The sequence below is a fragment of the Typha angustifolia genome, chromosome 3 (assembly GCF_048772165.1).
Source record: "Typha angustifolia cultivar Huaian chromosome 3, ASM4877216v1, whole genome shotgun sequence".
NCBI lineage: Eukaryota > Viridiplantae > Streptophyta > Magnoliopsida > Poales > Typhaceae > Typha > Typha angustifolia.
The window spans coordinates 859,472-884,115 of record NC_133241.1 but is presented as its reverse complement, the minus strand read 5'-3'; the positions used below and the strand labels follow the sequence as shown (position 1 = coordinate 884,115).

General features: G+C 33.9%; 2 protein-coding genes across 5 annotated transcripts; one reads left to right on the top strand and one right to left on the bottom strand.

Annotated features, from left to right (window-relative positions):
* The first annotated feature begins 1,098 nt into the window (after nt 1–1,098).
* LOC140778632 (truncated transcription factor CAULIFLOWER A-like) lies at nt 1,099–23,067 on the top strand. The gene is made up of 7 exons (XM_073123442.1): nt 1,099–1,604; nt 15,675–15,753; nt 17,099–17,160; nt 17,235–17,334; nt 20,497–20,538; nt 22,504–22,542; nt 22,687–23,067. Exons 1-7 carry the CDS (start codon nt 1,420–1,422, stop codon nt 22,843–22,845), a joined length of 666 nt encoding a protein of 221 aa, XP_072979543.1. The 5' UTR covers nt 1,099–1,419; the 3' UTR covers nt 22,846–23,067.
* On the bottom strand, nt 14,316–24,172 carry LOC140778641 (uncharacterized). Of its 4 annotated transcripts, none has more exons than XM_073123461.1 (2): nt 23,747–24,172; nt 14,316–15,605 (listed from the first exon to the last, which is right to left on the bottom strand). In XM_073123461.1, exon 1 carries the CDS (start codon nt 23,967–23,969, stop codon nt 23,757–23,759), a length of 213 nt encoding a protein of 70 aa, XP_072979562.1. In that variant the 5' UTR covers nt 23,970–24,172; the 3' UTR covers nt 14,316–15,605; nt 23,747–23,756. The 4 variants fall into 4 exon arrangements, 2 of the variants coding, with proteins under 2 accessions (XP_072979562.1, XP_072979553.1); XR_012107219.1 differs by lacking the exons at nt 14,316–15,605; nt 23,747–24,172 and adding exons at nt 15,761–16,526; nt 22,015–22,494; XR_012107220.1 differs by lacking the exons at nt 14,316–15,605; nt 23,747–24,172 and adding exons at nt 15,761–16,516; nt 22,015–22,494.
* Nucleotides 24,173–24,644: the final 472 nt, after the last annotated feature.

The following is a 24,644-nucleotide window of genomic DNA, read 5'->3' as shown; positions in this document are numbered from 1 at the left end:
ACAGTATGGCGTTGCGTTTGACTGTCTAACGCATATGAGAGCCAAACAAGCTCCTGCCTCCTGGAGATTAATGTCACCTTATAGAAGATGGGTTTTAGAGTAACTGAGCTTCTGAAGCTCGATTATATTACTCGTCTACAGTCTTACTACAAAATCTTTGTCACGCATGCAAACTTCAACCTCCATCGTCAATATTCGATATATATGGGATTGGCTGGTAACGTGGACTTTCACGTGCCTGGACGGTGATGTGTAATGCGCCACCTTATCCAGCAACAGGAAGCCTTCTCACCGGCAGGGATGGTCCTGATGAGCGAGACGCAGCGATAACGCGCGCGCGGTGTAAAGGACTGGTGGGAGACCGAGAGCGAATCTTGATGACGTACGTGCCTGCCTGCCTCCCTCTTTGCCTAGTCTAAGAAAGACAAGGTTACGATGCTCCAGCCCTCGTTATTATTTGAACGGAATCTTTTAATCCTCCCCATCTTTATTCGATTAAAGTTATCACTGCCGGCCGCTGCCCGGGGCCCACCACCCCTAACCGACCCTCTCCCGGCTCGGGTTTCGCCGGTCGAACCCGACCGGGTAGGATCAAGCGATCGCATGCATCCCGATCTGCAGGAATTTCCTGCAACGGGGAACTCGCCGACTCCTCGTTGGCTGTACGCTGGACGTCTTTTGCCACGCGGGATGGCAGCGAAATCGTTCCGGTTCTTGCTTGAGTTGAGATGCCTGGGGGAATTCCCTACGAGTGCTTTCCACGTGTTAGCCTGCCTATCTCTGCCCCTCTACTTTCTTTAGCCCATCAAGCCCCGACCACGTGCCGGAGTGCCCATGTCACTTGGCACTTCACCAGCATACCACGTGGCCCACATGTTGCTCGCCGACCCTCCCTGATCGCGATCTCCACGTGGCAGGCGCTTAGCCCGCGGCGCGCGATAGCGCCAGCTGAGCTGGCCAACCGCCTCGCTCTCGGCTCTCTCCCTTGCTTCCACGGTGCTTGGCCCACATCCTCTTCCTTATCCTCACTTAAACAATCGCCGTCCTTAATTTCGGAAAGAAGGGCAAAATAGTTTTAACATTGGGGGATATTTTACACTTTGCTCCTTTCCCTTCGCGCGGTCGCTGTTGGGTTTGAAGTCGGTGTTAGAGGAGGCCAATGATGAGCGATTATTAATGGACTTTCTTTTTCTTCTATTCGTCTCAATCGCGAAAGGCGCTATGGATACTGGAATCTCTTCGTCTTCCCCCCTTTTCTTTCCATTTCTAAAGAGCGAAAGAGATCTATAGAGAGAGAGAGAGAGAGAGAGAGAGAGAAAGGCGCCTACAAAAAAGCGTTGATTTCATGCCTCCTATTGCATCCCAGAGAAGCCTCCTTTTGGTTTTGGTTCTTAGGGTTAGGGTTTCGAGGGGAAGAGGATGGTGAGAGGAAGGGTACAGCTGCGGCGGATCGAGGACAAGACGACCCGCCGGGTGTGCTTCTCGAAGCGGCGGGGTGGGATCCTCAAGAAGGCACACGAGCTCGCGGTCCTCTGCGACGCTGAAGTCGGCCTCATCATCTTCTCCTCTCAAGGGAAGCTCTACGAGTACTCAAGCACATCAAGGTACCCTCCCACCCCTCTTTCTCTCTTCCCCCAAACCCCCCCCACCCCTCCTCTAGATGGTTCTCCTCTTCAAAATTCGCCCAAACCCTAGCTTATCGGTCCAATTTGCCCTCCTCGAAACCAAGAGATGTGCGACAGTGAAGCGCGAGTGCCGAGGGGGTTCGACGGGTATTTCCATCGTCGCCCTTTGCTGCTTACCACAGTACTCAAGTGGGCCGGTGCCCAGCCGAGATTTAACCTTATTAAAACCCTCAATTTTCTTTCGTGTTTTACTTTTTATCCTTTTCCCTCGCACGTGGCGCCGAAATGGTTCAACTCGTTCTATGCCCAGCAGCACAGTGCTGAGGTGAAACGTTCGTAAATCTCGAGTTCCGTTTCCTGTTACAAACAACCCCGTCGTCGGATCTCTTCCTTCCTTTTTCAATCTACGTTTCTAGGAATTTCCACTACGTCGCTGCTCGCTTCTATTTCTCCAAGGCACAACTCAACTCTAGTTCATTAAAGTCGTCTATTTTTAGTGATTTTTCCTCTTTTTTTAAATATATATAAAAAAAAGAAGCACAGTGATAAGGTGAAACGATTCGCTGTGGTTCCTCGGATCTCCATTAGCCATCTTCGATTCCCCCGGTTTTCGGGATTCACAGTTCAAGACCTCGTTTCTCCTTATTTTCCAGCTTTTCTGCTCTTCTTTACTTTCAGTCAATTATTGTTTTTATTTCACACAAAGTCGTTCCTTTTTTTTTCCCGCTTTCTTACTATTAATTTATGCCGTCATGCTTATCTTTCCTTTGTTTATCCTGCTGAATCTTTTCGTTGCACACCCTTTCCCCTTAGCTAAATCTTGATTGAACACTTGGGATGGAAGCCCCTTTTTTTTTTGTTCTTATATAGAATAAATTTAGTTATGTCATATGCTCAGCCATTGTTCTACTTGTCTAAACTTTTCAGATTTTACGTTCTCCACCATATCTTCCATCTTCCAGCTTCATATTCAATCAATTCTTCAAATTATCAATCATAATGTATCATTTGCAAATAAGATGCACCAATATCTGTACTTAAATTCACCTACAATCTATCTGACAAGACAATGCTGAACCTTGCTGCAACCTCACTGTTGTAGAAAATCCATTCGTCTTCCATCGATCAGTTGCAAGTCCTTTTGCCCTTCTTGTTCATAATTCCATCCCATTTACTCCTCTTGTTCTGCTTATTCTGATACCTTATAGATACTAATCTATTACAAATTTATTGATATAAATTGATATGATGAACTAACGTATGTTTGGAAATCTCATATGTAGTTTATCATCTTCAATCTATCCAATTTGCAAAACCATAAATAAATAAATAAATACATATAATTTGGTATAGAACCTTAATGAAATTCTACATTTTATAGACGATTTACTTACCTTTCTCCGGATGACGTTCGTAGGTGTCACAGCTGCATTGAGTTGTTACACCTTTCTCTACTATTAGAGCGACAATTACCCCTTCTCATCACTTCCTTGTGCCAACTGCTTGGACTATTGGAACGTTGGTGCAAATGATGGGTGGGTTCAGAGAATATAGGAGCCATCTTATTTTTAATTTTATTAATGAAAGTTTATAGACTCTTTTGATTCACTCAAATGCATGAAAGCGATCGTAATCTTGGAATGAAAATGGATCAATTCGTTCCTTATAGAATCGATCTTGAACAACTAGTACTAATAGATCATTACATCTGTTTGTGAAATAAACTCTTATAAAGAGAGGAGATGGATGAAATGTACCTTTTGTATTTTGATATTATAGGAAAACCGTCCAATCAGTGCCATTATTGAGGCTATTGACAACCGGATAAGGGGTAGCCAAAGACCTAGCTCTTTCCACGAGGTAGCCTCACCCTAGAGGGTGCTGCACTAGAACTCTAGGAACATAGTTTTTTCATAGCAAATGGTGAACCGAGCTAATTTACTTTTTAGGAATAATACCAAATTCTAGAATAGGTTTTTTTTTTTAATTTGTTATTTTTTAGATAAGGCTTTTAAATTTTAAAAATAATTATTCCGAATAAAAATATAATAATTATATTTTATGTGATATAAAGTGAAGAAATATGAAGAAATTTTTTATTTTTTATAAAATTATGATAAATATTCTTTGACCTCATATAAAATACATTAATAGGATAGATAAATATGTAATTAGATTATTGTGTGGTATAAGATATAATTATGATAAATAGTATTTGTATTCTAGATTAAAGTTATTATGATGTTTAATTGTTATTTTGAAATAAGGGGTTGTATTCTAGACTACATAAAAAGTTATTTCTAAAATGACAGAAGCTATTATTCTAGCATAAAGGTGTAATAATTATATTTGATGTGATATTAAGTGAAGAAAAATATAAAAAAAAGTTTTTTTTTTTTGTAAAACACGATAAGTATCTTTTGATTAAATATAAAGTATATTGATGAGATAAATATTAAGGATAAATTGGTATTTGAGTTAGTATGATATAAGATGTAGTTTTAATAATTAGTATTTTTATTTTTATAGAACTATTATAATGTTTGTCTGATATTTTAGAATAAGGAGTTGTATTTTAGAATTTAAAAAAGATTTATTGTTGATGTGAATGGGGCCGAAGTAAATGAGAGCCTACGGAATAAGGTTAATACTAATATAACTATTCTAATTTTTAATACTAGCATAAGAGTGCTTATACTGGTATAAGTTATTTTACTGTTTAATTGTATACTAACATAGTGTATAACAATTACACTTGTTTTGATATAAAGTTGAAGTAATACTTTAGCAAATGATTAAATATCCTCTATAAATGGATGAATAAGGAGAAGAAAGTGAAGGCGAAGAGGAAAAGATAGAGGGGTTAAAATAATGATTGATTGAAGTAATATTTTTTAAGGATAAAATAATAATCGCTAAATTTAAGAATATTATATGAAAAAAGAGATGAGAGAATAATAGATATAATTATATTAGTATAGACTTAAATGATTGTTTATTTGCTATACGAGTATAAGGATGTTTATATCATAATAAGCATATTCTTATTTGGATAAATGAACCGGGGCTTGAGTTCTTGAACCCTAGATATCGATCGGAAGAATGTAAGAAGGAAGCTTTGGGCCCGACAACCAAGAATCTTGTCGAATTGATATAGAATAGTCATCTCCCACCGACCATCCTAGATTCTTGTTGGGATAAGCTCTTAGACTAAAAAGTGGATAGCCACGTCCAGGAGGCTCTACACTTACTGTTGGCTTTCCAATTTGAGAAGTGAGTAAGAATAATAGCCTATAGATAGATACTTGAGAGTTGCTTGATAAGTCCTCAAGCCAATATGAGAACCAAGATTTTGGTTAACAAGCTTTGGTTGATGAATTCTAAGTTCACCTGTCACATTGGCCTATAAAGTAAGTCTTAGCTCAAAGGCCCACCAAAAGGGCCCCTTTTAGGTATGTCATCTTATCTAACTAAAGTTTTAGGGAAGATTGTGGCCGACATGAAATAATACCATGTACTCGAATCCGATTTGATCGGATATATACAAATCTTAGTCCATATCTATTTAGTTCTGTTGGATTTGGACTCGATTCAAAATTTACATGGAGTGGCAATTGCAATATTAATATCTAGTTTGTTTATTATTGAATTATGTTGCATTGGATTCAAATTCAAGCGACCATATTTGGGTTCCTCACTAATAACTAGTATACTATGAAATAAAGAAAATGTAATAATCTAATTCGAAAGCAATATGTCACAGTTTTTGGCACTTAATTTTTGTGGTTTAATAGCAAAAATTGAGGCACCATACTTCTATCATCTCACTCGAAATGATATTAGTTTCATATATCAAGTAACCATAATGGTAGTATGAAATGGTATTTTTTGATAGACTTGAGATTATTCATACTGTGAATTAGAATAACTAAATGCTCCTATATACATAATTGAAGTATTGAACTGAATATTCATTGCCTACGAATTTAAAAATAGAAGAAGAAAAACTATATATATATATATATATATATATATATATATATATATTAGAGCTTCAATAGATATTCACTTCTAATCCAACCCAAATATGATCGGATTATAAACTACCTATAGCAAATCGACTCATTTATATATGGATTGAGAAAATAAGATTCATATTCGAGTTAGTCAAATTTGGTATCAAACAATTTGCATCTAGTTATACCCCTAATTGGTATAAGCTTATACTTTTGGTGTTTGGATTTTCATTCGCGCAACTTGGATTGAACTTATTTTCTACAAATTTGTAATGTCTAGCTTATGATTTAGGGATCAATGAGGAGTTCCTTAGGTAATTCTCACTAATGACAAGTTGTGAGGGCTGGCACCACCTCTCTATTCTTATAAGAGAGAGAATAATAAATTAGTATACTAGAATAATAAGACTTACTTCCGAATTCTTATTTCACAACAAGTGAATAGGAGCTTAGTTTTAGAGAAAAAATCCTATATAAATCGTTTTCTAGTTCTAAATATAAGTTTGGGAGTGCTAATAGGGTAACAACTCATTCTTCTATCATCTCACTCGAAATGATATTAGTTTCATATATCAAGTAACCATAATAGTAGTACGAAATGGTATTTTTTTTATAGACTTGAGATTATTCATACTATGAATTAGAATAATTAAATGCTCCTATATACATAATTGAATTATTGAACTAAATATCCATTGCCTACGAATTTAAAAATAGAAGAAGAAAAACTATATATATATATATATATATGAGCTTAGATAAATATTCACTTCTAATCCAACCCAAATTTGATCTGATTATAAACTACTTATAGCAAATCGACTCATTTATATATGGATTGAGAAATTAAGATTCATATTCGAGTTAGTCAAAACGAATTTGGTATCAAACAATTTGAACGAATTTGGTATCAAACAATTTGCATCTAGTTATACCCGTAATTGGGATAAGCTTATACTTTTGGCTTTTGGATTTTCATTCGCGCAACTTGGATTGAACTTATTTTCTACAAATTTGTAACGTCTAGCTTATGATTTAGGGATCAATGAGGGGTTCCTTAGGTAATTCTCACTAATGACAAGTTGTGATGGCCGGCACCACCTCTCTTTTCTTATAAGAGAGAGAATAATAAATTAGTATACTAGAATAATGAGACTTACTTCCGAATTCTTATTTCATAACAAGTGAATAGGAGCTTAGTTTTAGAGAAAAAAATCCTATATAAATCGTTTTCTAGTTCTAAATATAAGTTTGGGAGTGCTAATAGGGTAACAACTCATTCTTCTATCATCTCACTCGAAATGATATTAGTTTCATATATCAAGTAACCATAATAGTAGTACGAAATGGTATTTTTTTTATAGACTTGAGATTATTCATACTATGAATTAGAATAATTAAATGCTCCTATATACATAATTGAAGTATTGAACTAAATATCCATTGCCTACGAATTTAAAAATAGAAGAAGAAAAACTATATATATATATATATATATATTAGAGCTTCGATAGATATTCACTTCTAATCCGACCCAAATTTGATCGAATTATAAACTACCTATAGCAAATTGACTCATTTATATATGGATTGAAAAATTAAGATTCATATTCGAAGTAGTCAAAACGATTTTGGTATCATATAATTTGGATCTAGTTATACCCCTAATTGGTATAAGCTTATACTTTTGGCTTTTGGATTTTCATTCGCACAACTTGGATTGAATCTTATTTTCCACAAATCTGTAACGTCTAGCATATGATTTAGGGATCATTGAGGGGTTCCCTAGGTACTTCTCACTCTTTTATAAGAGAGAGAATAATAAATTAGTATATTAGAATAATGAGGCTTACCTTCGCATTCTTATTTCACAATGAGTGAATGGGAGCTTAGTTTCAGAGCTATATAAATCGTTTTCTAGTTCTAGATATAAGTTTGGGAGAACTAATATGGTAAAAACTCATTCTTCATCAAAGTTAATAGGTTGATGTGACTTAATGATGATGACTCATATTAATAAAATAAGAAAGTACATAGATTCACACAATTTTGAATCCTTCCCAGCGTTAAGAGGAATTGCTGCAATGATTTTAACGTATTTCTCTTGTTTTTGTTTGAATTTACATGTTAGCCTTGATAGCCAAGGCCAAATTCTATATCACATTGTCTATTGATATCTTTGGTAGCCTTGCAAATCCTCTTCTGGGAATCCACATTTGAGATCAATCATATTATCTATTGATATCTTTATCGGCGAATCATAGAGACATCCATATGTGTAGGAAGGACTTGGTCCATGGTTGACAAGTTGGCATTTGTACAATAATGCTGCTAAAGTAGGATGAGCTCATTTATATGAAGTCTTGCTGAGGGAATTGACGAGAATTACCTCTAGCATGTTCTTAAGTCATCAACGATTCACTTCGATGTCAAAAACAAAAAGTTCCAAGAGTTTCGGTCTATTTTAGTCCTCTTGGTTCTTGTTTTGATTGATTCATTATTATGTTATTTTTTGTTTATTTAACCTAAAAAATTATGTATTATAATATATTTTTAATAGAGAGGAGTATAAACAAATTAGAAAGTTCTGTAGCAACGAAGATTACAGGTATCGATTTCAGAATCGGGTCGTCTGTTTGTATCTAGCTATGATCATTAGGTTCGATCTGTCTAACTCGCCCGGTTTTAATCGAGCCCAACCCGAGCCCGATTTAGGCTTGGCCTGACCGTAGCCTTAGATGAGAGTGGACGGCATGAGTTAAGCCCTTGTCTACCCTCTCAAAAGTCGGATCCACTATGTTGACCTAACCCATTATGAATGCATATTCTAATAATTCTTTTAGTTTCACGTTTAGTAAACTATATATCAATATATAAGTATATTCTTATAAAAGATAACTAAAATATCTTAATATAAGTAAATTAAACTCGACCTAATATGATATACATTTTTTATATTTAACTCATTATATTAGATCCATTATACACAACCCAAGCCCAATTTCTAATGGGTTAGTGGAGAGTAACAGGCTAAAATATTCTAGCCCGGCCCGAGTGATTGGTGGTCGAGCCGTGAACAAATATTTAAGTCCGATTAGCCCTAAAAGCTCGGACCAAATTTTGCCAGCCTGATGATCGTGTCTAATCGTATTGATCGTATTGATGGTCCAATTTGGATCAAGGATCATACGATCTATTCAATGGATGAAATCTTAGTCCACACCACTATGCAAAGGAAAGAATAGTATCCAAGATGGGATGAAAAAAAAAAACCAGTGGAAAAAGAAATAGTGGACTATTTTCTTAGCATGTCAATATTTAGGAAGGAACATTCCCTTTAAATCCAATACCTAAATCTGTGAGGTCTTAGCACTATCTGGATCTCTTGCATTCTATGAGTATAATAGGAATTGACTTAATAAATGGAAAATTTTCCTTACGATTATGTATGCCCTAGCTTGATAAATGACTTCTAATTGGACGTTAGACACACCTAACACTTCGTCCGGAAGTGGAATAATTTTCCCTGAGCTAATTTCTATTTATCCTTTGCAAACTCCTTTATCCTTGGATTATGTGGAATTATGTATCTATGGTTATGAGGTGTGGAATTATGTATGTATGATTATGAGTTGTGGAATTATGTTTGTATTGTTATGAGACAGTGGAATAATGTAATGGTTACAAGGATAAATTTTGTATTTTTTGACTATATTAGTTGGAATAGTGGATTTGGAACCCAAAAAAAAAGAAAAAAAAGAGAATGATAATGTCTATTTTCTCTTCTATCTAATCACTTTTAATGTAGAATGATAAAAATAAACATTCTAATACGTTTATTAGTCTCTCACAGTTAAAACAAAGATTATTAGATGTGTTATAGAATAGAAGAATTAGTTGATAATATTCTATAATTAGAGGCAAAGTTAAAATAAATAGTTTGAAATTTAAAAATTAAACAAGGATATGTGAACAAATTTATAAGTTCCCTTGATATAAAACTCAAAACAAAATGAGGAATACTGTTCCAACAAACAAATTGAACACTTTATCTGGGAATAAAGTGGTGGTGGGCTAATTATTCACAATTTAAATATATCTATTTGGTGAATAAGAACATAGTACTTATCTGTCCCTTGCTTATCCGACTTGAGACCAAGAATTGCAAACCTTATTCAAATTCTTGAATTTAATATAAAGGAGTAAAAAAAAAAAAAAAAGGAGGCCTTCCAAGAATTCCTTCTCTAAAAGCTATTGGAGATATCTAGGTATCAAATTGCATGGATTCACTCGAATTTTTCTGTGTAACAACATCTTCTAGCCCATAGAATGTAAATTGTGGATCATTTTTCATACAATTAATGAAATTATCTTCCAAAACCTTGTATTGTGTAGTTGTGTTAAACCTAGAGGACCCCCAAATGTTTATTTCTATTATCCTTGAAATCACCAAGATGAAAAATAAAGCTCACAAAAGACCAAAGCAATTTTTAGGCTATTCTAAGATATGGCAAATGCTTTAAAAAAAACAGTATATAATATATTTAATATATAAAAAAATATAATATATATATATATATTTATTTTGTAATGATAATCTTATATGTGCAAAAAGTATAGATAACAGACATGTAGGATACAAGAATATGGATGTATTGTATTTGTAAGCAATTAATAGTATAAGAATTTTGTAACAGAGTATTAAAACAGGATGTCAATATTCAACAATTAATGCACTAAAAAATGAGAGCAGTAGATATCATAGTATTCAATACGAGCAACTCATAGCACTAAAGTTTATGAAGTAAATACACTAATTCCCTAAGTTTACATTAACATTTCATAATCAATATATAACACAAAACTGAGGGCAGTATAATACAAGTGGGTATCTATTACTACTATATCAATCATTCATCTCTATTTAAATCATTGTCACTCTCATTGCCTAAATCAGTGAGCATGTTGTTTGATTTATCAAGTGAAAATTTAGTATTTATAAAATTCTCACTCCCAATGAATCCCTCTCCCCCACCCTTCATATCACGTTTTGATCTGTCGTGTCATTATTCGGGTGAAACTAGATCTTTTTCGTGATCTTGTTTCTTTCCATTAAGTGAATAACAGAATATGTGCTCTAAAACCTCATAATATGATGATGAACACGGTTATTCGAATAACGTATAGTCAAATTCTGAAGAACTAGTGCAAAAGCACCATGAATAATCAATTTCTTTAAATCAGGAATATTTTTTTATCTTCAATAGACTTTTGGTTAGCAAAACTCTCTAAAGTAGTTAGAGAAATTATCGTACCCATTTATAATTATCCGCTCTTCCTTATTTAAAAAGGACCTCTTTAAACACTCATTTTTTATACAAGCAATTTTAAGTCCTTACATGAAAGAGTACGATTTGAATCCTCTTCAATCAAAATTGAGTTATAATGCCTAGTAAGAAGAGCACGAAAATGAAGCTTAAATTTTGATGATCTAACTAGATATGAAGAATTTGTCTTTATACTCCCTATTATAATTGACAACTCTAAAAAAATCTGAAACCACTTTGTGATCGCAAATAATGTAAATCCTCTTTTCTCTCAATGTACCCTTAATGTGTCTTAATAATCTTTCAATAATTGCATTTCTTGTTGAAAGAGTATGATTCTCAACATATTATATCTAGAAGACAAATAATCTGATATTTAATTGCTAACAACAAACATGTAAGACTTGATATAATGTGTTTTTAATAATATCAAATGGTAACCCAATTGGGTAGAATATTTTGGCAATTTCACAATGCAATTAATTATAATAAAGTATATTAAATGGCTTCTAAAAAGTTGTTTCCTTTTTTGTCAACTCTTCCTAGGTCTAGAGAAAATATTAAAAGAATTAGTTCAAAAGCACATAACTAGATAAAGTATGCTAAGCTAACTTTCACAATGGTATAAGCCTGGACATATAGTTTCTTCTTTTTAACTCTGACCTCTTTATCTCCATGATATGATGGTTATTTACTTTAGAGCAAGGTTTAGTTCCACATCCATTAATCTCATTACATGAGTCTTCATTTTATAATAAGACCCTTTCTTATGATTAGATTTGAGTGAAGAAATTTAAGTACTAATTGTTTGGGAATATACTTTAAAATGATTAAGATGACTAGTATCATAATCCTCAAATGAGAGTAGTGTAATAGGGGCGAGGATACATTGCTATTAATTTATAGCGATCATTCATCTTTATATAAGTTATCATCGCTCTCATTGCCTTCATCTTATTACTCGGGTGAAACTAGATCTTTTAAGTGATCTTATTTCTCGAGTGAAGAAAAGAATATGTGCTCTAAAACCTCTCACAATATAACGATGAACATAGTTATCCAAGTAACTTAAGTGTTAAATTCTAAAGTATGATACAAAAGCACCATGAATAATCAACTTATTTAAATCAAAAATATCTCTATCTTCAATAGAGTTATGGTTAGCAAAACCTTCTATAGGTGAAAAATTATAGTACTCATTTAATCCTCTCTTCCTCATTTAGAAAGAACTTCTTCAAATACTCATTTTCTATACAAGAAATTTAAGTCCTTATTTGAATTCTCTTGAATCAAATGACCTATAATGCCTAATAAGAATAGCACGAAAATGGAGTTATTTTGATGATCCAGCTAGATGTGTCATAATTAACAACTCTAAAAAACCACTTTATCAATACCAAAATTTGATAAAAGGCTTTTTTGTGCATTTGTTCAGCCATCGCAGATATGCTAACCTTTTTTTCCCCTCAATGTGCCTTTAATGAGTCTCAATAATTGTATTTCTTGTTGAAAGAGTATGATTCTCAACATATTATATTTAGGAGACAAATAATCTAATATTTGACTACTAACAACAAACATATAAGACTTAGCATAATGCGTTTATAATAACCCAAATGAGTAGAATCTTTTAGCAATTTTATAATGCAATTGATTACAATAAACTATATTAAATGACTTCTTAAGAGTTGATTCCTATTTGTGTAACTCTTTCAAGATCTAAATGATATATTAGAAGAATTGGTTCCAAAGCACATAACTAGATGAAGTATGTTAAACTGACTTTCTCAATGATATAAACCTAGACATAGAGTTTCTTATTCTTAACTCGGACTCTCCACAATCCTCTTTATCTCTATCATATGATGGCTATTTATTTTAGCGCAAAGTTTAGTTCCACATCCATTAATCTTATTACACAAGTTTTTGTTCAATAATAAGATTATTTGTATATTTATTAATAATAATTATAATGAAATTTAGAATTTCTCCTTATATTATCATCTCTGAATTAGTTATATACTTTCAAAGTGAGGCATTGTCATCTATAACTATACTACCAATACTAGAACTTATAGTTTTGGTAGCTATTTATCTCTGGTGATACAATATATGAAATATCTACATTTGCATGCAAGTAACTAAACACTAAATATACACATTCTCTACTATCTAATATACTAACACATTTTTCTTATTAAGTAACATAGCATTCTGTAGTCTCTAATCTCTATACATTTTTCCTACAACAACAAATCAGCAATTCAACATAGCATTTCCTACAACCATATAATCAATTCAATATCTACATGATATACTAATAACCTTAAAAAAAATGTATTCTAATAACCTTAAAAAAAATGTATTCTATTTTATCTTGTGCGTATCCAATTATATCCTAAACAAATCTGATAGTTAAAAATAATTTGCTTTTAATTTAGATACTCCGAAAATATATCAGATGCATATCCAACCTGTACATGTATTCGATATCAAAATGTTTAGTAGTTATCTTTTGAAGTATCTGTGCTACCCAGGATGAGGATACCAAATGTTTAATAGTTATCTTTTGGTTCAAATTTCTTCCAATAGCAATTTAAACATAGGATCTAATTTTGAGGATAATGATACTAGTCGCCTTAATCATTTCAAGTATCTGTGCTACCCAAGATCAAATCTACCCAAGATCAAATCTAACCTTAAGAAAGGGTCTTAACTTCTGAATCGGTTTCGATTAAAATAAGCAAGTTTATTAAAAAATAAATAAAGAAAAATGGGCCTTACATATCTTGGTAGGAAATTTTTATGTTTCTTCATCCACCTTTTAACCTCATTTAGCTCTCGAAACTTAAATTGATATGTTTAGACTTCAGACATGCTCAAGTGCAAACTAGTTATATCTATTATATTTATGCAATATTATTTTCATTTGATCCTATATAAGTTATAAACAATATTGTATTCATATCATGTAAGAAATATACATGTAACTTGTGTTAATAAGCAAATTATGCTGCAGTCTAGAAAATCTAACCAAATTTTTAATCATCTCCTATTTATGGTGAGTCTAAATATAGTGTTTTTATCTCAACAGTCAAGTTCCTTATCTTCTAGGTTAAAGAATACAATCAAGTTCCTTATCATATGGTGTCTTGAAGAGTCTATACTATACCAACACATTGATTCTTTGGATATTGGACTTTCTCATTTTATGGTCAAAGCTAAGACCTCTTTTGTTTCTTTTGACTCATATTCTTTGTCATTGATTAAATTGCATTCACTTTTTTGTGTTAAGGACAAGAATAATTTTAAGTTTTTGACCAAACTAGCTCCTATCCAAATTTTAATTTGCTAAAATAGACCACTCCTCAAACTTATTACTAAAAAGGGGTACAGAGCACTGTAGCTCTACTAAAAACGTTAAAAAATTTAGCGTTTAAGAGTTTAAAGAAAATGCTCATCAGATGAGCGTTTTCAGCTAAAAGAGAAAACGCTAAACTCTCTGGCGTTTTTATTTGGTTCAATGTAACACTTAACTTCTCTCAACAAAAAATACTTAATTGGCATTAAAAAAATGCTTAAATTTTAAGCATTTTCTTTAATAGTACAAATTGCCAAAAGTTTTAATGTTTCATCTAGGGCTACAATGCCGATTACCCATTTTGGTAATAAGTTTAAGGAGTCGTCTATTTTGATAAATTATATTTGAAATATTATTAATTTACAAAAACTCAATAATTGTCACTCCATCTTTGTAGAAAGTAAAAGCATTATCTTAGCTTATGTTGGTGTAGATTTGATGTCATACTGCTATTGGCGACCAAGGAGTATATGACAAACATCCATGTCGATCATATCAAAGCGAATGTAATATTCTTCTCCAACCTTTCGTTTTCATCTACAAATCAAGTGTTACTTTCCCCCCACATAGCTAAGTGGGCTAGTTTTCATCATCAATCTAGTCATGCCAAGTTACTTGGTGGCCCCCAAAAAGAAAAGTTATATCTTTTGTCGTGGATTTATTTACATTCTCATATTTTTCCCATCTCAGAATGTCTTTTGCCCTATAGACCACATCAATTTAGTATCAAAACTCAGTTCAAAACCATCAAGTCCATCATTAAAGAAATCTAATTATCAAATATGAAGACAGAGTAACTTGAGGGAGATCACTTCAGATGTAGATTATGAAGATGATCTCCAGATGAAATTTGCGTACCAAATGAGAATGATGAGAATAAGTGTTAAGTTCTGTTAGGACTTGGTTGATTTTAAATTTAGAATAGTCCTTAGTTTCTCTTGTTTTGATAGCAGGTTCTTAAGGAAACGTAGTTAAACAAGTCCATAAGACGATTCAAAGAATAAGTGATGATATGCTTCAGTGACGAGTATTAGTGTAAAAATTCCAGTTTCTCTATGAATCGTTTGACAAAAATTGGCTCTAACAATTTTTGAGTAAATAAAACATCAGAGAAACTACTGCAACATTTCATCATGGACACAAGAAAATAAATGATCAGTAGTTTATCAATGTTAAGTACTTATAGCACCAATTTGGCCTACAACAGTAATGGCCTTGTAGTGGTTTTTCTTTTGGCTGATGAGTGCAATCATCTAAAGTAGCAACTGGAAGTTACCTGCAAATTTGTATCTTGATGAACAATTAGAAGTAAAGAAATTTGAACTGACTTGCTCCTCTGTTTCAGCATGGACAATATAATAGCTCATTATCAACAATTCTCAGATGCAGAAAAAGTTGGTGATGAACAGGAACAGTGCCAACAGGTAAAAATTTCATCAGTGCAGCAGATAGAAACTTGATGCTCTCAAAATTGAAATTTTTGTGCAGTTTTTCTTTCTGTTGGATTTGAAGAAGTAAACCTATTCATGAAATTAGCAAAAGCATATGATGAAAATTCTGATTCCCATTTATGCCCAAGTTTTCTGATTTTTCTCTGTTAGGTTGTATTCATGATATCAACAGGTCATCACAAAATTCTCTTATCAACATTGTGTTATACATCACCCAGCTGGAAGACAAAAATGACACAAAAGTAACTTTCAGGATGTTGGAACTTAAAAGATAGCACACTGCTGTTGCAATATTTACTACATATAATCCCACTATAGTATGAAAATAGACAATTAGACACCCTTCTGCAATGAATTTTCCAATTCGGAGTGTCGGTGTATTTGATGTGTTTATAAAGGGTTTTGTATTATAAATTGAGCTGATTGCATATCCGATTTTAGTGACCGAGAATTTCCCATGTTATGATCGTGGAAACTTCTGCCTTATCTCTCATCAAAGTCAACATCTCATAACATTAAAGCATTCCAGTATGTGCCTGATAACAATTGAGCATACCAGATCTGACAAGGCAAAAGAAGAGAAGGTCACGGTTTGGGGGATCCCATGTCTCCTTCATAGGATACAATCTTCTTTGATGTAGTAACTTTTATTCTTGGAACAACATTGTGATGCTATTTCTCATTTCTAGAAGTTGTAAATGCAGATTTCTTCAATGGAACATTGTCATCACACTAGCTGCAAGAATCTAAATCAACAAATGTCACTAAGCTGATATCAACTATTAAGCTATTGCAGTGTCCATAGTGCTAAAATCAAGAACCCTAATCTTGACGAGCGGATAGAATTCCACACGTTCTTACATATTAGCTTCTATTGAAATGAAGTGTTTGGATCACTACTAATTTTATCGTAGAAGAAAGTTGAAACGGTACATAAAGAGAACAATGATATTATGATGATTACTGTGAATCCTGCTTTCCCTTCACGGAGGTAAGCAGATGCAACTAAATTCTTTTGGTACTAGCCTGGACAATTATATTGATTTTCAAAATCAGAATAAGTCTTTGTGAGGTCCAAGTCTTGGCTGACAAAGAATGGCCATTAATAATGATTGATATCAATCATATAAATTGTTGCATCCGGTAAACTTTGCTACTAAATTTTAATGATTGCTAATTAATAGGGATTAGATAAGTGAACCTTAATGTTAATATCTAACACTTTCTTTTTTAACAATTTCACTACTGATACAGTACAATATAGTAGTTCTACTTTATATTAGGTTTATATTTGACTTATTTTGCTTCTGTAATACAGGATAATAATATAAACTTTTCTGGTTCAAGAACCAACATTGAGCTAATGAAGTTTGCTCAAAGGTAGTTTCATCGATTATTTTTCTGGAATTGCCAATGTTCATGAAATTTTAATAGGACAGCAAATATTTTTGCAGGTTTCTGGATGAGTCAAATATTTCCCAGCTGAGTCTGAATGAGCTTAATCAGATTGAAAAAGAACTGGAAGGTGCACTAACACAGATAATGACAGGAAAGGTCAGTCTGATTTTAGCATTGTTACCCTCCATCACGGAACGGAAATCTGTTCCCTCGAAGCATCTTTATTAACTTGCTCCAGATATTCAAACAAGATCCAGTACTGTAGATTAGGCAAGAATAATTATCTTAACTCTACTGTTCATGCGCTCTTCCTGGACATATTGCATGATCATTATTCATCTCATCTCGCTAATTTTTGTAGGTCAGCTCTATCTTTCTCCCTTTCGCATGACAATTAATTTGGTGAAGTTGCAAGTCCTTATCACATCTAAATTCTTATTGTTCTCTATTTTGCATGTCTTCAAAGTGGAAAGATTTTAGTCTGTGTCATCAACCTCTTCTGCATATGTTTTTTTATCCAGTTCCAACCTTTTTGATATCCGACTAAAGCATGAGAAACCATCATCTTATATAATGTCAGCAAGTTATTATTGTCTCCTATACTTCTAACTGTTTTCTCAAAAAATAACTAACTAATCACCAGGTGCCTCTATAGACATCAGAATTACATATCACATGGGAGCATACAGATAAGATGCACTCTATCTATAGTATTTTTAGATTCACTAGGAAAAGATGTGCAAGATCTTGATGAATTACTTAATATTTGACAAATCAATATGTAAGAACCACAACAATTCGTAAACCACTGTTAGTGCTTTCTGCCAGATTCTAATAAACTTTAAAGCAGGGAAGAAAAAGAACTCATAGCAACCTGTTCCATGTATTTTCTGTGCAATATTATATATGGCTAGAAGCATTTTACTAGTTCATCACCCTTGAAAGAGAAGTCATATTGACCAAAAATTAGGACTCATAAGAAGCATAGATATCATGCATATTTCAACTTTCTCTCGTCACACAGGTCTTGCTCATTTATGAGCAATTTACAATATGCAAACAAACTTAAAAAACAATAGAGGAGAATAAGCAAGGATTGTCAAGCTGATCTTGGCTCGACATGGTACGTATTCTTGGCACTTGTCATGCTGAGCCGGTGTGCTGTTGGCACACTGGATGACCTTGACATGCTTAAAATATAATTTTCATATCTTTTTAGGCCTTACATTGGGTGTTAAGGGATAATTTATAGTTTTAACTTTACGTACTAGATATAGTGTGATACATGGAATTTATATTCTAATTTAATGACTTTTATAAATTTTTTGGATTTTCTATGTTGGGGAAGATAACTTGGAAAAGAACTGAAATTTTTCCCTTGATTTCTAAAATTTTAAGTGTAATTTACATTGATCATGCAAGAGAGAGTGTCAAAGGAGATGAAGGAAACCCAAATCAGATTCATTTAAAGTAACAAAAACATGCTTTATTTCTAGTGGCATGGGTTGACATGGGTGACCATAATAGAATATCAAGATACAAACCTTATATTGATGCTGATAATTCACAAGCACGATAACACATCAACCCACACAGTCGTGCTGACTATGATGGCAATCCATGAGAACAAAAGCACCAAAAGAATAACATGAAGAAATCTTATGATGGTGATGTACATAAATATAATGTATAATTTATATTGCATAAATAATCGAAAATTTCTCATTGGATTATTATTCAACTATAAGCTTAAATGCTGACATCTTTTTGCTAACAACTTTTTACCAACTCTCATTCCAGTACAACTTCTGATTTGTAACACCACCTACAAGAGCTATGAGACGATCAGTTTGACATATTTTAGAATTTATTATCATTGATGATATGGGAGACATCTAACCCCAAAATGTTATTAAATAGATTATTCTAGTGCTATTTGTTTCAGAGCCCAAAAGATTTTCATTTTGATTTCCAAACTTTTGATTTAAAGTTGTATACCATTTCTTGATTGAAGAAATTATGTATCTATTTGGTTCTATCTGGGCCATTCCTCAACTTACATCTATTCTTCATACTACCACAATTTCAGATAATTATCTTCTATCCCTTGGTAAACAACATCCTCACAAGAATGTAAGCTGATTCTTATGAAATTTGTCCACATTCCAAATCGGTGAAGTCTGCGGTCCTGCTAGATTATACTGCTTAGAAATGTGAGCATATCAATTTACATCCTCTCTCTAACTCTTTAATCTTTCAAGTATTTCAATCCACTACTCAGCAGCTTGTGCATAGAAGTCTCCTGCTACCTTCACTCTATTTTGCTACAGGTTGATCTCCTTTAAATATTTCATTACTATCTCGTCTTTAGTGAAAATTCACATTCATGCAGTTCTAGAACCACAAAGACAACCGAACCTTCTTAGAATATATTTGATCTTTTTCCTCCATTCATTTATATTTCACCATGGTTCTCAAAATGAAGATTCATCATGCCTTTTATTGGCAGTTTCTGTGTCAAATTTTGTTCTTCCTCCCTCCATTGGATTCCCTATAGGAAAGAAATAATTCCTATGTACTGGTGAACTACCAATCTCCATTAGATATTTCCAAGTCATTGCAATGAATGTTCATACAACTTGTTGTTTGCAGATACTACCCTTAACTTGTGCAGGCCACAATTATTTAACTTTTCTATTAATCCTTCAGAATGCTCATGTTTGCACATATTATTTCATAGTTTGGTGGTTCATAATATTCTGATTCATAGAGTAAGGACAGTCTTACAATATCCAATAAAATATTCTTGTTAATTTAGGGGAGTCTGAAAATTATATAACACTAAGGGTGCTTCATTTTTATCAATCTCCCTCGATTATGAACCAAAGACATCCATCAAATGTAGCAAGAAGATTAACAGGGAGCCAAAGTTTATCTTGGTTGTTGAACTATTTACGATACCACATCTCAACTGAAATGATCCACCCTGCAGTCCACAACAACAAAATTAACATCCTATTTTTCCTAACTCCAAATTCTCGTACCGACATTATCCGACATCCTTTAAAGAGATTATCTTTGTAGGTAATAATAAAACCTTTTACATTCGGATTATTCATTATAAACCATGAACAAATTCCATATTACCCTGTTTTCCAAGTAATTTCATATCATTTTCATCTGAATTATTTGAACCTTGACCAAATTAAATAACTGGATGATATTACCATCATAATACACTAACAGAGTTACTTGCATTTCCATACTGAGGCACCTTGCAAAGTATTGCTTTCTTATATAGTGCTTTACTATATGCAGACACAACTTATGATGCAGATGATTGCTGATCTTCAGGAAAAGGTGTGTGCTATCTTACACTCTCCCTCACATCAAATGTATTTTTGAATCCCTTAGATGTAGCAAAATCAGGTGTTAGTCAACATTGCCATTAACCTTTATTGAGAGAAAAGGAAATTGATTATAAGGTCGATTATCTTCAGACATGTCATATATTTTAGGGTTAGATCTTTAATATTTGATATAAGAAACAAATTTAAGGCATGAACAAGTTGGGTAGAGCTCAGAATTCTTGAGAATAGTACTTGTGATCAACACATCAGTCATGCCATGAATCGAGTTAAAGTACACCTAGACACCCAGAATTTCATACGGATCCTCTTTTTATTTTTATTTTGTGACATTTTGACCTCCTCAACTATCTAATATCTCTCATTCCCTTGACAGCCCTAATGAAAAACATCAAATCAACTCTCTCTATTATTTCTCTAAAATAAGGGTAAAATAGTTCGTGGAGGGTCTAAAAATGGATTATGTGACAGAAAAATATATAAGATAACTAATGCAAATGGCATTTTAGAGAATTTATATAGTTAAGAAGGTCAATGAGTCGCGAAAAATGGGCAATAGTTCAAGCTACCTACCTTGTGAATTAACACTAAGAGTGTGAGTTGCTTTTGTTCACGTATCTAATTTATTTCAAAACTTAAATACAAATCTAGGTGAATTTTGCTACATCGAATCCAGCTTAACAAAACCGTTGAATCTCTCTTCCCGGTTCAATGACTTATGTGAAAAATTGAAGGTCACTAAGTATATTCCCAAGTTTTAAGGGAAGAAATTTTCACCATTAGAATATGAAATATAAAACTCACTGTTCTCAATAGTCAAAGTATTTAAAGTAGATTGTGAGTTAATATAGTATTAAAGCTAGAGGTCATAGGCTCAAATTCTAAAATTATAAAACTCATAAAGAGGAATATTATTTTAAACTTCATTACTAGCTTCATTACTAGTTAAAGCTTTTAGAGTAGATTGTGAGTTAATGTTCACATAATTTACTTTTCGGATCAACAATTTATATTCGAAACTTATTGTCCGGTTCAGCGGTCTCTACATAAGACGTGCAGGTAAACCAAGCCGTTGTTTGGTTTAACGGTTTTTTCTTATGAGCCGGTGAAACTCACCTTAAGTTTGTATTCTAAGTTTGGAAGTGTAGTAAATAAATAAGAAGTTCGGTAGAAAATTCCTTGCAGTATATCAAAAAGATAACACATGGCCACGGATCAAAAGAAAAACGACAAGTCGAAATTGAGAAAAATCCAAGCCAACGACCTTGGAATTAAAGAAAACTACAAAAGAGAAAGAAGAAGAAGAAGAAGAAGAAGAAGAAGAAGAAGAAGAAGAAAGTAGAAAGAAATTGTTATATTCTAGCTCTGATGTTGACAACATGTAGAACATCTACTCTAATTACTCAAATGTTGTTATAATCATCGATTCTAATTCAGAAAAAGGAACTTGAGGTTGCTATCGACTTACTCGTTTATTGGAGTCTCGCGGACAATTTAGCTGCTTCCCGAAAGTGCGTCGTCAATGGACAATCGGAATTCTGAAAGTGGACGAGGGATAGGTAACGAATAAGGCAAATAGAAGCGAGGATAGGAGAGTGGAAGGGGTGGATAAATTATAACTGCTGGATAAACCTATAGTGATGTTACTTGAACTCTGCTTTTCCCGAGGTGGTCAGTCGGAAAGTGGAGGAGGGATAGCCGGATAGGAGATGGAGAATAGCTGAATAGGGAAGTGGGACGGGCTGGGATGAAGCTTTACACCATTATCGATACCCATCTGGTGCATTAATTCCAGGGACCATCCTGCCCTTTCGTTGAATAGAAACTGACACCGTCTGAGCTCTGCTTAGGGACTGGTTGGTGATTCAAATCTCAAGGCAGGGTCGAAATAGTCCTTTTCCTCCCTACTTTAAAGGAGAAATTAATCCACTTTCTAACACCATTTCCATGCTCGCAGGGGAAGCAGTTGCTTGAAGACCGAAGGAACCTGGAAGCGGTACGTGACCCAACAACAACAAGAAAAAGAAAACTCTTTGATTCTTCTTCTTCATCTTCTTCTTCTTCTTCTTCTTCTTCTCATTGTATCTATCTATATGTTTATGTTTGTGATGATGATGATGATGATGATGATGGTGATCAGAATGGGATGGAGATGAGGGAGGAGGAGATGATGATGATGATGGGAAAAGGAACTGAAGAAGAGGAGACCTTTCACGCCAATGGCGAGCCAGTGGTTGCGACTTCCCACGGGATGCTGTCCTCGCCATTACAGGCGTTCCCATTCCTGTTTGACACGTAAGACGCGTCGCCAGACTGTGTCGCCTTTCTTAATGATGCTAGTAGAATTATATATAGTATGAGAAATAAAAGTTAGTGGGAATGGTTTCGTATTATTATTATATATTATATGCCGTAGGGAGTGTAACATTGGCCCTATGTTATCGTGTGTGTGTATATATATATATATATATATATATATATTCCTTATTATCTATATAAGTATGAGCACATTAATGTGTTATATTTTTTGTCTTCTGGCTATCTTACATTCTTATGGTACTTGTTTTGTCTTTTAAGAGCTGGGCAAGTACTCCAATAAAATCCCAAATTGGCTTATTAATTCCACGCTCTAATTTTAATCATTCAGTTTAAATTGATCTCAGATTTAATCCTATGAGTACTCTCCCTCCTCCATTTCCTCGAGTTCCCACCTCGCCTCCAAGCTCGACCTCCTCCTCCCTCCGGCAACGTCGTCGCCCAGGGGTTTCTACTCCTGTAGCTCCTCCTCGTCTAGCTAGCTGAGAGGGTTGCCATTCTGATGATCTTCTTAAGCTCTCTTGAGGATTGTTGCAAACTTTTCATATCTCTCTCTCTCTCTCTCTCCTCGTACTCCTAATTACCGTTAGAGGAGGGGAGGTAGTTCTGCATTTAATTCGGTGGGTCTCGTCTTATTCGCAGATAAGAAGACGAGAGGATTTGATCTTAAGGCGGTGGTGTGTGGGGTTTGTATTTATGGGATCAGATAGAGATGAATCTTTACACTATATTATATATATATAATCTAATCTTATCTTTGTATCCTTTGAATAAACACACCGTTGTGTGTGTGTGTTTCATACCGTCGACGTAAATAAATTACAAAATAATTTAGTTCGAAGGACAACAATGAAACCAAAAGGAAAAGAAAGACAGATGCGCACAAGTTTATAACTATTCGTCAACGTGGACGTGGATGCCGATGGCGATGAGGAAGATGGTAATGAGGGCAAAGTAGAAGACGCCATGGACGATAATGGAGAGCCCACTCGTCTGCATGTTGCCGAATTCCACCACTCCGCTCGTCCCCGGAATCTGGAAGAATAATCCCGGTGTTAATAGCACGAACAAAGCCACCGCAACCACCACCGGACCCCAATCCACCATGGTTTCTTCTTCTTCTTCCTTCTTCTTCTTCTAGTCTATCTCTCTTTTAATTAACAGATGGAGACTTGGTTAAACGGGAGAGTGTTAGAGATTCATTATGGTAGCTTCTCGGCGCTCGTTGCGCCACGTGGCGGACTCTAAACTAGTTTCTTTTTCTTGTGTTCTTCTATTATTCAGATAATGCTCTGTTACTTTTAATTTTTATTCTATTTTATGTTTTAAAAGTACTTAGATGAGCATGTGAGTGTTCTATGTAGAGATTCATGCATGCATCTTCTTCTTTTTCTTCTTTGGGTGGCAGGAAAATTTTAATTTCTCAGTGATGGTGGCTATAAAGAAAATAAAATTAATTGAACCCTTAATTAATCAGAATAACATAATAATAGAATCAAAGTACGAGAAAATGTGCTGCCCTGAGTACATGCATGTCTCCTCCTGCAGTTTTATCCACGACAAAAATATTCCTAAGGTACGTACGATGTCCCTCGGCTCTTTCGATCTCTCCTATGAGCACAACTATAGCTAGGAAAAGATTTATTTTGATCCCTTATTGTTGTTTAGATAACTTTTTCTACATAATTATTATACTCTTAATCACATAAATATTACTAAACCGGGTCATTATCTTGATAATTAATAGTCGGGGTGCAAAATTTTGACTATAACGTATTAAAG

Coding starts and splice junctions, on each gene's coding strand:
- LOC140778632 (XM_073123442.1), top strand. CDS start 1,420: ATGGTGAGAGGAAGGGTACAGCTGCGGCGGATCGAGGACAAGACGACC. Junction 1,605..15,674: donor GAGTACTCAAGCACATCAAG/GTACCCTCCCAC, acceptor CCTCTGTTTCAG/CATGGACAATATAATAGCTC. Junction 22,543..22,686: donor ACCGAAGGAACCTGGAAGCG/GTACGTGACCCA, acceptor GATGGTGATCAG/AATGGGATGGAGATGAGGGA.
- LOC140778641 (XM_073123461.1), bottom strand. CDS start 23,969: ATGGTGGATTGGGGTCCGGTGGTGGTTGCGGTGGCTTTGTTCGTGCTA.